General features: G+C 44.3%; 1 protein-coding gene across 2 annotated transcripts in view; it reads right to left on the bottom strand.

Moving 5' to 3' along the window:
- Adamts17 (ADAM metallopeptidase with thrombospondin type 1 motif 17) overlaps positions 1–13,686 on the bottom strand; it is a 303,487-nt gene that overhangs the window by 72,217 nt on the left and 217,584 nt on the right. Inside the window, exons 16-17 of one of the 2 annotated variants that reach the window (XM_076935565.1) lie at positions 11,873–11,941; positions 3,110–3,190 (exon numbers count right to left, since the gene is read on the bottom strand). In XM_076935565.1, coding sequence (XP_076791680.1) covers positions 3,110–3,190; positions 11,873–11,941 — 150 coding nt within the window. The remainder of the gene's footprint in view (positions 1–3,109; positions 3,191–11,872; positions 11,942–13,686) is intronic. The other variant, XM_034511269.2, reaches the window with a different exon arrangement.

Genomic DNA, 13,686 nt, shown 5'->3' with positions numbered 1-13,686 from the left:
CCTTGTCAGCGGTGGCCATGAGGAGGCAGGTTCTCCCTCTGCCTACTCGTTCTCTCCTGGCTCAGAGGAACCTAAAAGGCCAGAGGGTTCTTTTCGGTTCTTCCCCAACAGGAGTCAACGGGAAGACTTGACCCACAGTCAACCCGCTTCTCTTCCTGGCACCATGTCAGATTCTGTTTTTTTTTTTTTTTTTTTTTTTTTCCACTAGGAGTTCAGCCAGCTCTGTTCTTAGCCATGGATACAAACTGTGGAGGCATTTCCTGTTCCAGGTGGTTTTGAGCAGAAAGCCAGCCAGCGTGGGCTGAAGGTAGGCGGGGGTGAAATTCTTCAGGAACTGCTCCCAGCAAATGTGAGAGTAATTCAGAATGAAACTGGGTTGACTTCCAAGCACCCAGCCCTGAGTGGAAACACGGCCTGCTGGAGCTGACTCTAGAAACATAACCAGTGAGTGTGGACCACCTTCAGGCTTGCTCCTGTCTATGTGCCAGGGTCTGGAATGCTTGGGTTATAAATTTGGGGTAAGATAAGGGGACCAGAGCTGGTTCCAAGCTCCCGTGGAGACATGACACTGCTTCTGGGGAGCCAAGTCATTCAGACATTTAAACCGATCCTCTTGGGATACAGACTGGCAGTTGCACACAATGAAAAGTCAACTCTGTCAGTCGCCCTCTGGTCCTGGTTAGACTCCATTGGCGATTCTGAGAGGCTCCAGACTGAAATGGATTCAGGTGGAGTGTGGAATGGGGCATGAGAGTAAGCCCCCTGGGGCTTTTGCTTGCTCTCTGCCAAGCCAACATAATGATGCTCTGTGGTAGATTGAGGTGTGGGGGTCAGGTCTCTAAGGCGCTGCACTGCCTAGTGACTGGGAAGCACAAAGGTGGAGGTTACTACTTTCCTTTGCATCTGTGGCCTCTAGGCTTCCACAGTAGAGCAGACAGGGCCAACTCTGACAGCAGGCCCTCATGTGGGTCTCAGTGACAACGTGTTCCTTTATATTCTAGGGCTTAGATATTACGGATTTGTTGGGGCAGAAAATATGGTCCTGTTCTCCGCCGTGCTTACATTCTGCAGAAGAGCAGAAACGGAGGTGGTTTTATTATTTCCCCCAGACTCATGGAGATGGGTCAGGCAAGATGGCTGCTGGGGTATCTGGGGAGCCTAAGGACTTACTTTGCTGCTTTATGGAAGAACTGGCATGGTACACTCAGAGCCGAGCCAGCTCTTAGATTACTGAGTTCATAATTTTGTGAGGAAAGGGTAAATGAAAACTGACCTTGGTCCCTTGTGGAGTCTCAGTGCTGCACCCTTGGGAAAAGAAATACGCTTCCCTGGCAGAAGGAGTCATTCCTAGAGCATCAGCCGGGAAAGGTAAATTTGGGGGATACCGCTAAGTGGCAAGACTTCTGATGTCAACACTGCAGAGACTGACCCATTTTCTCAGGTAATTGAAAGGGTGCGGGAGCTTCAGGAACTTAGCAGAGGGCTGCCACTCTGAGAAAGTTGTCCAAAGCAGCACAAGGCTTGTTTTAGACAGCTTTTGTAAGCACTGTTTTATGTGGTGGTCCGGCTGGGGAGGAGTGTGCCAGGCTGGGCTGGGACAGTGCCCGTGCCTCTTCCAGGGGCAGATGTGCAGTATCCCTGGGAGTGTCTCCTCCTCAGTAAGGACAACACTGCTATTGACGGCTCTATAATAGGACCATCATCACCATCTTAGGTTCTGTGTAATAGCTCTGTGTTCTTGATTAACATATACCTGCTAGAGATTAGTTTTGTGTCTGTCTCAGCAGAGTTAACTCAAGTTGTGACCATTTCTAAGATCAGCATGGATACTTTTTGTGTAATCTAAAAAAGGTAGGAATGTGGTTAAAGACACAATTTCTTTTTCTGTCAGTGTTAAAAGTTCAAATAAAAAGGTTTCATGGGAAATTCTGGTTGATCCCGAACACTTGGCAACTATGCCCCTCCCCTACTCCCTGGACAACTCACAACCGAGGCTGAGAGAGGGGCCCCTGAAGAGACCAGCCATGGCTAGTTTAACCTGAACAAGGACGATGGGGTTTCAGCTGACCAAAGGATATGGTCGATAGCATCTCTGTCCCTCTGAACCAAGAGAAGAGCAGCCTTTGAAACCTGAATGAGTGTTTTCTATCTGAAGCCTGTGGAAGTGCTCCTACTTCCTGATGCAGTGCTCCTACTTCCTGATGCAGTGCTCCTACTTCCTGATGCAGTGCTCCTACTTCCTGATGCAGTGCTCCCACTTCCTGATGCAGTGTTCCTACTTCCTGATGCAGTGCTCCTACTTCCTGATGCAGTGCTCCTACTTCCTGATGCAGTGCTCCTACTTCCTGATGCAGTGCTCCCACTTCCTGATGCAGTGCTCCTACTTCCTGATGCTCAAGGACCAGGCCGATCTTTGCTGGGGGTTAACGGCAAGACTGGGCTCACTCAGAGGACCTCCTGTAGCTAGGAGGGGGTTCAGTGAATCCCTTCCTCTACAGAGGGCAAAGAGCCCCAGTCAGGATGGATTTCAATCCTTTAGAGCTACGTAAGTGTTTGTGCTTGAAGTCAGTTACTCTAAAGTTAGGTCCCCAGAGCTTGGCCAGGGCCAGTACTGTTGTGTGTCTCCATTCAGCTTAGAATCATTGCTTTTTCCTCATCATGAGACATGTCCAGTGCCCTTGGCAGCCTGCAGGGGCTTGCTGAAGGATGGCCCATGGGTCTCTGCTGCCTGGGCTAACTGCACTGGGTTCCCCAGGAGGGATTGTTGGGAAACACACTTCCCCAACACCTCATGGATTCCTCCACATTTTTATTCTCCATCCTGTCCAAAAGTGGTGATTCTGACTGTATTTCCCCTCTCCCCCTTCCCCCCCCCCCACAACATACCTTGGGTCTTCCTGCAAAAAATGCTGTCTGGTCCAATTTGAGTACTTACAGTATTCTAATGAAAGTGCAGGTATAACACCAGGGTTACACCTGGGAGAAGGTATATAGAGAGCATGGGTATATATGAAACTGGGAGAAAGATTTGGTATCAGAGCCATAAGACCCCAGTCATCAGAATCAACTCACAGGGCAGCAACTCTGAGTGAATGAGTTTTGTTTTTACCCAGGAAGCTGTGAGCAGGTTTGTCTTCCACCACACGGATCCGCCGAGCTCCAGCCGGAATGACAACAGCTTCAATATAACCTGTGGTGACAGATGACACACAGCTGAAGCACACCTCAGTCCTAGATCAGAGGCCCACATGGAATCCCCCATTTAAACTGCCAACCATGCCCCCCGTGGTGAGTTCAGAATCTGCAGGCTCATGTGGAGTTCTATCTTCTAGGAACATTCTTGACTATTCCATTGGTAGGTATTTTATATTGAGTTGCAATCCCCTCTCTTGAACAGGTATTTTAAAACCCCTAAAACCAGTCCCTCTACAGAAGGTAATGTGCACTAGGCAGGATAAAAATCCAAACCTACAGAGATATGCAGGTGTTTGTGTGTGTTAGAGTGTGATCTCATTTGGAAATAGGAACACTGCACACATATTTAGCTAAGATGAAATCATATTGAATTTAGCAGGATCTTAGTCTCAACATCTTTTCATTAAAAATTATATTTGTTTATCGTGTGTGGGAGTACTGTGTCATAATGCATGTGTGGATATCAAGGGGAAACTTGGGAAAGTCAATCCTTTCTTTCTACCATGTGGGTTTGAGGGATCGACTCAGGTCAGCCTTGGTGGCAAGCTCCCTTCGCTGCTGAGCCATCTTGCCTTAAAATACCTTTTAAGGAGGAGGGATTTGCACACAGGTATGGCACAGGCAAATGCCATGAGAACACGACAGTGAAAATGGGTGAATCTTGTACAAGGTAAGGAGCACCAGAATGCATACTACCAGAAGCCGGAGGAGAAGAGTAGATGGACCCTGCCCATGCGGTTATCTCAGACTATCCGTCTCCAGGGTAAAAACCCAGGCATCTACTGTTTGTGCCTCCCAGCCTCCCAGCCTCCCAGCCAGCAGAGCATGCTACAGCTGCCTGGACCCAATATGTGCACATCATAAGGACTCTCTGGTCCCGTCCTCTGTTGGGAGTTCCTTCATGCTCTGTTGCAGCTTACCTTTCCTCTGAATGTCCACAGGATCATAACAAAAGCAGAGAGACTCATCCTACAAATGCCATCCCCTTCCCTTGCCGAGCACCACCTCCTGCCTCCGCTGCCCTTGTGATTTCTGTGGATTTTGTAACATACACTGTTGCCTGCCTCCTTGACTACTACCATGCAGAGGGGGAGCTTTGCATACTCTGTCTGTTCACGGAGCTAGATGAGGATAGTTAGTGACCATTCAGGGTGGAAATGCCTGGGGGTGGTCAGGGATCCAGTCAGGGAATGTACTATGTCAAGTGTACCATGTCAGTAAGTGGCCCAATGTGGTTTGGGATTCTGAAGTGTAGACTGGTAATCACACCCATGCTTAGGTTTGAGAAATGTGTATCATGCATTGGCCTCAGCCTGTGGGAAGATGCCGTGTGTCCTAAATATGATCACTTTAAAACACACTTAGAGATTTCTAGGTCCAGCTACATGAAGGCAAGAGAATATCTGGAGGAATTATTTACATCTTGATTTCTCAAAATATAGGTGCCCTTTTATTATAAAAATGGTGCTCAATCATTGAAACAACCTAATCAAGCTGAAAACTAAAATCGACTCATATCACATTGCACTAAAAAAAAAAATATTTCAATGCTTTAACTTTCAACATATCTTAGGCACTTAAACGCTCACATGCTTTCTGTTAATCTGATGTTATACATGTTTTCAGTGTATAAGGAGAATTTAAAATGCAGCCACAAAGTGCACAAACATTTAAGTAAAAGGCAAGCAGTATGTTTATGAAGTAACAAGAACATGATTTTGCAAAGTACAGATCCACACAGCACCTAAAACAGTGGTTCTCAACTTGTGGGTCTCCACCTCTTTGGCAAATCTCTCTCTCTAAAAGTATTTACATAAATTATGACTCATAACAGTAGCAAAATGACAGATAGACGTGGCAATGAAATAATCTTACGCTTGGGGGTCCCCCACAACGTGAGGAACTGGATTAAAGGGGCACAGCATCAGGAAGGTGGAAAACAACTGGATTAAGCTGTAGAGATTATGAATTCTGTTTAATTGCTCTGTGGCCTTTGTATTGTTGGGGAGAAAAACAACACCACAATTTCAACAGATCCACAACTATGGGTTAACTTCACTAACTTGTTATGATGAAAAAGCTATTAGAATTTTAGGACATAAAGACCCTCTCTGCACCACAAGTGATAGCAACCCATTCCATAGCAAATACCTTTTCAATGGAAAAGAATCTTATGGATGCTACATACTACCCCCATCCTTTTTGTTTTTTTTTCTGATTACAACAGGAATAGATATACTATTCTGCATTTCAGTATGTGAATTATACAATGGAAACAAAGTATTTTTATATAATATATATTGTATATAATATAACCATAGTAGGACAGGGAAAGATACAGCCCAGGTTGGACATGGTGGAACACACCTTTAATGGCAGCACTTGGCAGAGGCAGAGAGACAGGCAGAGTGAGAGGCAGAGAGAGAGGGGGCAGAGAGAGAGAGAGAGAGAGAGAGAGAGAGAGAGAGAGAGAGAGAGAGAGAGAGAGAGGCAGAGAGGCAGAGAGGCAGAGAGGCAGAGAGGCAGAGAGGCAGAGAGGCAGAGAGGCAGAGAGGCAGAGAGGCAGAGAGAGAGGCAGAGAGGCAGAGAGGCAGAGAGGCAGAGAGGCAGAGAGGCAGAGAGGCAGAGAGGCAGAGAGGCAGAGAGGCAGAGAGGCAGAGAGGCAGAGAGGCAGAGAGGCAGAGAGGCAGAGAGGCAGAGAGGCAGAGAGGCAGAGAGGCAGAGAGGCAGAGAGGCAGAGAGGCAGAGAGGCAGAGAGGCAGAGAGGCAGAGAGGCAGAGAGGCAGAGAGGCAGAGAGGCAGAGAGGCAGAGAGGCAGAGAGGCAGAGGCAGGCAGGTCTCAATGAGTTCAAGGTTAACCTGGTCTACAGAATGACTTCCAGGCCAGCCCAGTCCTACATAGTGCAACCTTGTCCCTGAAAACCAACAAAACATAACAGAAAAGACACACCCTGAGGCTCCTTTCTTTTAATACCCCTCCAATTAGTGCCACCATATTATGAATCCGTGAATCTATCAGTCCACATGTCAGAGAGGAGCCCCCATGAATGTTCCAAGTTGTATTCTGCTCAGCTCCTAAGCAGTTCTCCATCCGAGAGAGTGGACAGTGAAGGCTAACCACTGCACGGATACAGAGCCTATGCTGTTTCTCTGCACAGTCACCAAGTTTTAAGTGACAGAGTTTTAACTGCCCCAACTACTTGTATAGACAGGCCTGTGAGGCTGTGAAGGGCAGGCCAGTGAGCAGGGAGGATTTCCCTTGGCTTATAATAGTGTAAATAGCTAGAACATGGGTTTACCCATAACAGTTAAAATCACTTTTACCACAAAAACAATTGCTATTTATTAAGTTTACACAAAATATATGAGATTGTAGATGGTAAGACTTTCAGGAACATCTCAGTCTTAAGTACACTTTATTCCAGTTATCTTTCTTATTGCAAACACCTTTATTGACTTGGTATGTGGTCACTTATATATCTTCTTGCATATATCTGCACAAATATAAGTACATATAATATTGTACATTAATGTCAGGAGTATCATTATAACTCAATATTTTATTATGCTACAATACTTTGAATAACTATTTGCTATTTTAAAGACATGATCTATCTCAAAAGTGATATGCACTAACATATACAGTTCTATTTCATGGTTTTGTTTAAATTTTGATGTATGTATTGCCTTGGTAACAACTACCTATACTGGTATAAACAGTGTTAGAGACAATGCTATATCATAGATAAATATGTACATAAAACTTCAGCAAACCCAGTTGAGCAACATCTAAAAAGCGTTATATACTATGATTCAATATGACTTTACTTCAGGAATGTAAGGTAATCACTCATATTAATAAGAGATAAAATCTACATGATTATCTCAATAGAACCAGGAGTAGGAAGGGAATATCCTCAACATGCTAAAGGTTATCTAAAGAAGCCTCGCAGCTAACAATATAACTAATTTCAAAATACTGAGTGATTCTGCCCTTAGGAGAAGAGTTTTTAAAAAAGCATATCTTGCTTGCTTTTCCTACTCAGTTGTGTATTGGAGACTCTTAAGCAGTTAGGCAACAATAAACAATTAAATATATAAATACATGAATGACATAAACATAGGAGCAAAAAAGGTAAGATTATCTCTATGTGCACAGGGTGATTCTGTGTGCACAGCAAGTCCCAAGGAGTAACCCAAGGGAACTACTAGGAAGCCGTGCAGTGGGTTGGAAGATGGGGGAAACTATAAAAATCTCCTGTGTTCAGAAGGAACAGTTAGGAAACTGCTTACATATCTTCCAAAAACAATAAAACATCTCAGAATAAATCTAAGACATATGTTAGTCCTCTATACTGAAAGCTACAACACATTATTGAGACATATTAGAGAAGATCTAAGTAAATTAAAAGATATCATATGTTTATGTTTATGGATCAGAAAGATTTTATTTGTGGGGGAAGGGTCCTGGGACTTGATCTCGGACTTTGTGCATGAGAGGCAAGCAGGCTACCATGGAGTTCCAGCCATAACACTGGAAGACTCAGTAACAGGACGGGAAGACCGACCTGTAGGTCTAAGGTAATAACTATCAAAATCCTCCCAAAGACCTGTTTTTGCCAAATATGGCAAATTGATTTTAAAATTCATATGGAAAGGTAAGGGCCTCACACGAGTCAAACCACATATTTCAAGTGAAGTTGGAGGACTCATACTTTCTGATTTCCAAACATTTTAGCTATCTACACTAATCAAAACAGTGTGGTACCGCTGTGAGGATAGATACTTCTATCAATGGGATTTGTTGCTTAGTTTTATAAAGCAAAGAGGTCAGGAATATCAATGAGAGAAAGAATAGTCTTCAACAAACACCACTGGGATAACTGGCTAACCTCTGTCTCAGACCACACTCTCCACAAAGCCCAACTAACTAAAGCTGGGCCATGGACCTAAATGTAAGAGGTGAAACTACAAAACTCTGAGGACAAGACAGAAGTAAACCTTGGTGTCCTAGGACTGGGCAGCAGCTTCACCCTATAGCAACAAAAGAAAGTCAAATCTTGGCTTCTATCAACGGTTAAGAGCTCATCATTCTCCATCATGAACACCGTGAAAAGGCAGTGTGTAATCCTGGGATGAAGGAGTCGTGAGTCATTTATCTTATCAAGAATCTGATTCCAAATATATAAATTACACAATCCAGTAATAAAACAAACATCCCAGCTTAAAATAGGCAGACAGTTAAATGGGCAGTTCTTGAAAAAAAGATACAGACATGGCCTGGCCATTATGTCTGTTCATGAAAATATGCCATGTGGCATGAATCACTAAGAAAGCCCAAACAGAGAGGATGGTGAGGTACCACATCATCTGCATTGTGACTGCTACATCAGAAGGCAGGAGAGGGAGTACTGGCCAGCAAGTGGACACAGTGGGACCTGAATCCACTGCCAGTTAGAACCCAAGGTGTAGCAGGCACCCTGGGAAAGATTGGTAACTTTCCCAAGAAAAATATGTTCCCAAGTAACATATTACACACAAAGGAAATGAAAATCTGTTTGCATGATAACTTGTATACAAAATCTTACACCCAGTACTTACTATTTGTGGTAGCAAAAACCACCACCACCATCACAACAACAGAAACCAACCCAAAACAAAAACCCAAACCTGCTGAATATACTGGGAATGTGGCCTAGTTAAACCATGTAGTAGTGTTTGACAAGAGAAAAGGGGGAGAAACGTTGCTGTAGGCAACTACAAAGGTGAAGTTTGGACACATTGTACTAAGTAAAAGAGGCCACACAAAGCACCGCCTGCTCCTGACTGTAGCTGTGAGATAGTCAGAACAGGCAAATATATCAATACAGACCAGATCAGTAGTAACAGGGACTAGGAGGGAAACCTGGAAGAGTGGCTAACTGGTTTCCTCTAAGAATGCCTCTTTCTAAAAAAAAAAAGAGGGGGGGGGCTACAAATAAAAACACTATTGCCACCAAAATCACTCCCCCCTCTCCCCCACCTCACTTCACCCCTTTTGAGATAGCATTAGATTTTTATACCCCAGATACTTCTTAGAGAATTTTGTTCCTTCTGGGGAATTTGAAGAATTATTAGATATGGGGAATACCTAATAGTGAAGTGTCAAAGATAAAATTTCTTCAGGGTCCAGGCCTACACAGAGAAACCCTGGTTTGAAAAACAAAAACAAACAAACAAAAAATTCCTGAGGGTCAAAGTGGTTAAAATGTTTTTCGGAATTTCCATTTAAACCAGAAGCCATATACTTGAGAACAAAACAAGTTTGTGTAACAGCAGTGGTGGGCAGGGGTGGGGTGGGAGGAGAGCAGGTGCCAGGGATGGGGTGGGGGGCGGGTCTTTCTTCCTGTTTTGTGACTAACAGCTTGATATTAGCACCATTGGCTGGCAGCATCGGAGGCAGTGTGTGGAGCTGCCTAGGTCTTAATTAGTTCATTTCCCAAATTCCCGAGCAAGGAACATTTGCAACCAGGCATGGTCACTGTGCTATTTTTAAGTCTAACTTTGGCATAAGTCGCAACATTGAGAGGGCATCTGCTTTCTGTCTCTTCCCGCGCCTCTCCTAGGGTGAAGAGGCTGATCAACAGTGGTAAGCTCAGGGCAGATGTGCAAACCAAGCCAAGTATGGTGGCCTCTCCCAGCAGGGAAGTGGCGGTGGTATATGGGCTCTGGTAATCTTCCTTTCTACTACTGCTTGCTCTGTTACCTATCTGTCTGTCTGTCTGTCTGTCTGCCCATCCGTCTGTCTATCTATCTATCTATCTATCTATCTATCTATCTATCTATCTATCTATCACCTAATCTTTTTCTTTGAGATAAGGTGTCTCTATGTAGCCTTGACTGTCTTGGAACTTGATATACAGACCAAGGCTGACCTTGAACTCAAAGAGATCAGAGACATCCACTTGCCAGGCTTAAAGGCCTGTGCCACAATGCCAGATTAGTTTCTTTAGTTTTAACACAAAAGGAACCAATTAAAGAGAGAGACACTAAATGAAAGTCAGGCCTCTGCCTCTCACTCTTCTCTGGTCAGCTCTGACCCAGAGCTCAAAGCCTACATTAAGTGGTAAGAAGGATGACCAGGAATGGAGAGAGAGAGAGAGAGAGAGAGAGAGAGAGAGAGAGAGAGAGAGAGAGAGCTTTCACCAAGTCCCCAAGTATATTGTCCCTCAGTCCAGATGTCCCATGACTTCGTCAGAGATAGCAGATGGAATGTGAAGAGAGGGAAGGGATGCAGAAGATAAATTCACATCTAAACCAAGGAGCAAGGCTTCACCTTGGAGTAATTTTCCGTTAGAGTTCCAGTCACCAGGCAAGAGGAATTGGTTAGAGAAACAATTTGATTATGAAGAAGCCATTGGGGAAACCAAGCCTTTGCCATTGTTTTAGGACACACACCTTTTTTTGTATCAAGTGAAGTCTTAGGAATGGTCTGTCCTGACTCTACCAGTTAATATTACCAGGCTGCAGGCTTTTTCCCACTCTGTGCGATTATGTTTACCTGCATTTTCCAAGCAGTTTTTCTTCTAGAAGATTTGGAGTTATAGTTTTGTTGTTAAGCAGTATTGACTATTTTGGGACAAACATCACTGAGATATTAGAATAGTGGCCTAATTTTGATTATGTACTGGGATTCTTTTTTCTATGTGGTATCTAATTCATGGGAAAATAAAGAAATTTAATTTTGTTAGACAAATCCCAAGATATCCAGAAAGGATTTTGTGAAGTTTCTGCTTTTGTCTGTTTACAAAACTGTTTATGAGAATTCAGACTCTTCAACTTCTAATGGAACCACAACCTAAAACACCAGTTGTAAGTTGAGAATATCTTAAGTGTATGCTCTATGGCTAATCTACTGAAGGTCACAGTACAGCCTGCTCCCTTGCTGACTTGCTCTGGGGAATAGTGACTGGCTACCACAGTGTCCTGGAATTCAGGATTATTCGGCAAACTGCAAGCCTGGAACAGAATAAGATCCCAGGTTCAAAGTCCAGTTCTAATTAGAAGTGGATGGGTTCCTCAGTATCCTCAAGTTGAAAAATTGCTGTGAAAGATGAGCTGGGCACCATCTCTTTGTTGATAAAGGTGGTTCTTGACTATAACTGAAAAGATCTCATTGCACTTAAGAGGCCCATGAGTGTAATCTATGCTTTAGCTGACCCTTGTAATGTGTGGTCAGTATAGCCAGGTCAGATCAAGGCTATTGTCTTCATCTCTACCAGGAAGGCATCAAGATGCCCTCTGCCAACAGGGAAATCTAGTGATAATGGCAATATGGAAACTTCCTTAAGAGGGAGGCACCCACCATGACTAGCTTCCCTGTCTTTGCATTTCTTGCTGAGGTGCCAGATGTGGGTGATAAGAATACAACGCCACCCATGGAACCCTGGGTAATGTTTTTGTCTGTCTCTCAATCCACAGCTCTGTCTATAATATTGGTTTTAGCTTAGTTTCCCACAGTTGGCAATTGGACTGAATGTGTCCTATAATAAGTAGTCATCGGCCCTTGTTTTTTCCCATGGCTTCATTCATGACTCATTCTCACTAATTCTACTCAGAAAACACTCAGGCAAGTAAGCAAGATCCCCACACCAAGCACGTCACCTTCAGGACCATGCCATAGAGTCAAACATCTTACACGAGAAACACTTGGGAATCGCCTTTGCCATCACACACGTGGACACCTTCATACAAAGATTGTTCTTGACTGAGAAAAAGAGAAAGGTTGCAGTTGGTTTGTGGGCCTTTAAGCAATGGGTATTGCTCCCCTCGGTCAGTGGAACTATGCCTTAGTACCATCATAGAACCACGGACTTTCCCACGGTATTCCCATTCCCCACATTCCTAAAGACAGAGCACAGAACTCAGGATGTGGCAGTGGCTGGAGGCTAAGGACTGATGATACACCATGATGTGTATTTATCTGCATTCATAAAAGGAAAACCATGTTAGCCTTTCTGTTAGCAACCTACTGTCTCTTCAAGAACAAAGTGCCACGGGATCCAGAACCCATCAGGCACCTTGGTTGGGCCTCAGTTGGAACTTTGGCCTATCTGTATACTGGATGTCCACGGGAACTAGTCATCCTTCCAGTTCCACAGAGCAAGATGGAATAAAGATGACAACATTTAAATGAAAAGTTAATGCTTGATGGGAAAGCGTCATAGCAGAAAATTCCAACCTACTCAATTCAAACAGCCTAGCCATTTCAGTCCAGTTGAAGGCTTGAGAACTCCTTCTACCCATGAATAGCTAAAGGCCTGTCTGTTCAGGACTGGGAGGGCAAGGGCGGGCAGCAAATATTTTACACTTAGAAAGCTAATTCGCAGGCAAGGCCTTGAGGTCTTCCATCATAGGTTTCTGGCTTATCTAGGGCACTGTATGTATCTACCCTGGATTTCCAGCTCAGGGGTTTTTGTAAGCAGACCTGGGAGAGTTCAGGCTGGGGTCAGGCCTTCACGTAGGACCTGGCGAAGTGCCTGCGTTTGAAGTTGCTTTATCTCTCTGTATGGCATTTCTCTTTGATACCCACCCTGAAGGGTGATAAGGCATTCCTCCCGTTTTCATTCCTCGGAGCTGGGCACAGATGAAAGCTGCCTTCCTATCTATACTAACAAGATTAGCAAATCTATTTGATTGGGGTCACCAAGGTGCCAAATGACCTTGGACCTTCATAGAATTTCTCTGCTGAGACTCACTCAAATATATGGATTCACCTTTAGCCAGAAGTGTCTTCTCTGCACCCTGGCTGCCACTGTTTTCAGTCACCTTTTATAACTGATGTATACACAGGCCCTGGCCAAGTGCCTCACCTCGACCATGACTAATGTACTGACTGTAACTTTGATAGTCTGTATATCTGATATTGAAATGTATGCATGCCAAACAAATGTTCTAGGTGGGGTGGGGTGGGGAGGCAGTATGCATTGACCCAGTGTCCACATTCTGCATTAATGCACCCTAGCACATCAAATCCCAAGCGGCCAATAGCTAATCACATGCAAATGAACAAGTTTTCATTTACCCACAGGTTTTCAATAAACAAAATCCATACTGATGTGATCTTACCTCACAGACTCTGATGGGGCAGGCTTTAAAAATTAAAACCAAACCCTTGACTGTGCTTTGATACTAATGTACGTCTTTTGGCAGCTGCTCAGAAGTGACAAGCTCACAGGTAGATAAAGCTAATGTGTACTTCCCTTCCCTGAAGGTTTGTTATGGGGTCTGTACCCCAAGCAGCTAGAAGTAAGCATATCAAGCTAAAAGTTCTGGTGAGAGGTACCCCCAAAGTACTTTCTTCCCATAGGATTTTCCTTCCACGGGCCATTTACTTCTACAGCACAAAAGCCTGTCCTCCTCTGGAGGGCACACAGACAAAGGCCAGCACTGTGACTGGGTAAATCGAGGAAGGAGGGCAGGAGGAAGGATGCTGCTGTGTAAAGATTAATG

Source organism: Arvicanthis niloticus, chromosome 1 (genome assembly GCF_011762505.2).
Source record: "Arvicanthis niloticus isolate mArvNil1 chromosome 1, mArvNil1.pat.X, whole genome shotgun sequence".
Lineage (NCBI taxonomy): Eukaryota > Metazoa > Chordata > Mammalia > Rodentia > Muridae > Arvicanthis > Arvicanthis niloticus.
The sequence above is the reverse complement of the archived record's forward strand: the minus strand, read 5'-3'. Positions and strand labels throughout refer to the sequence as shown.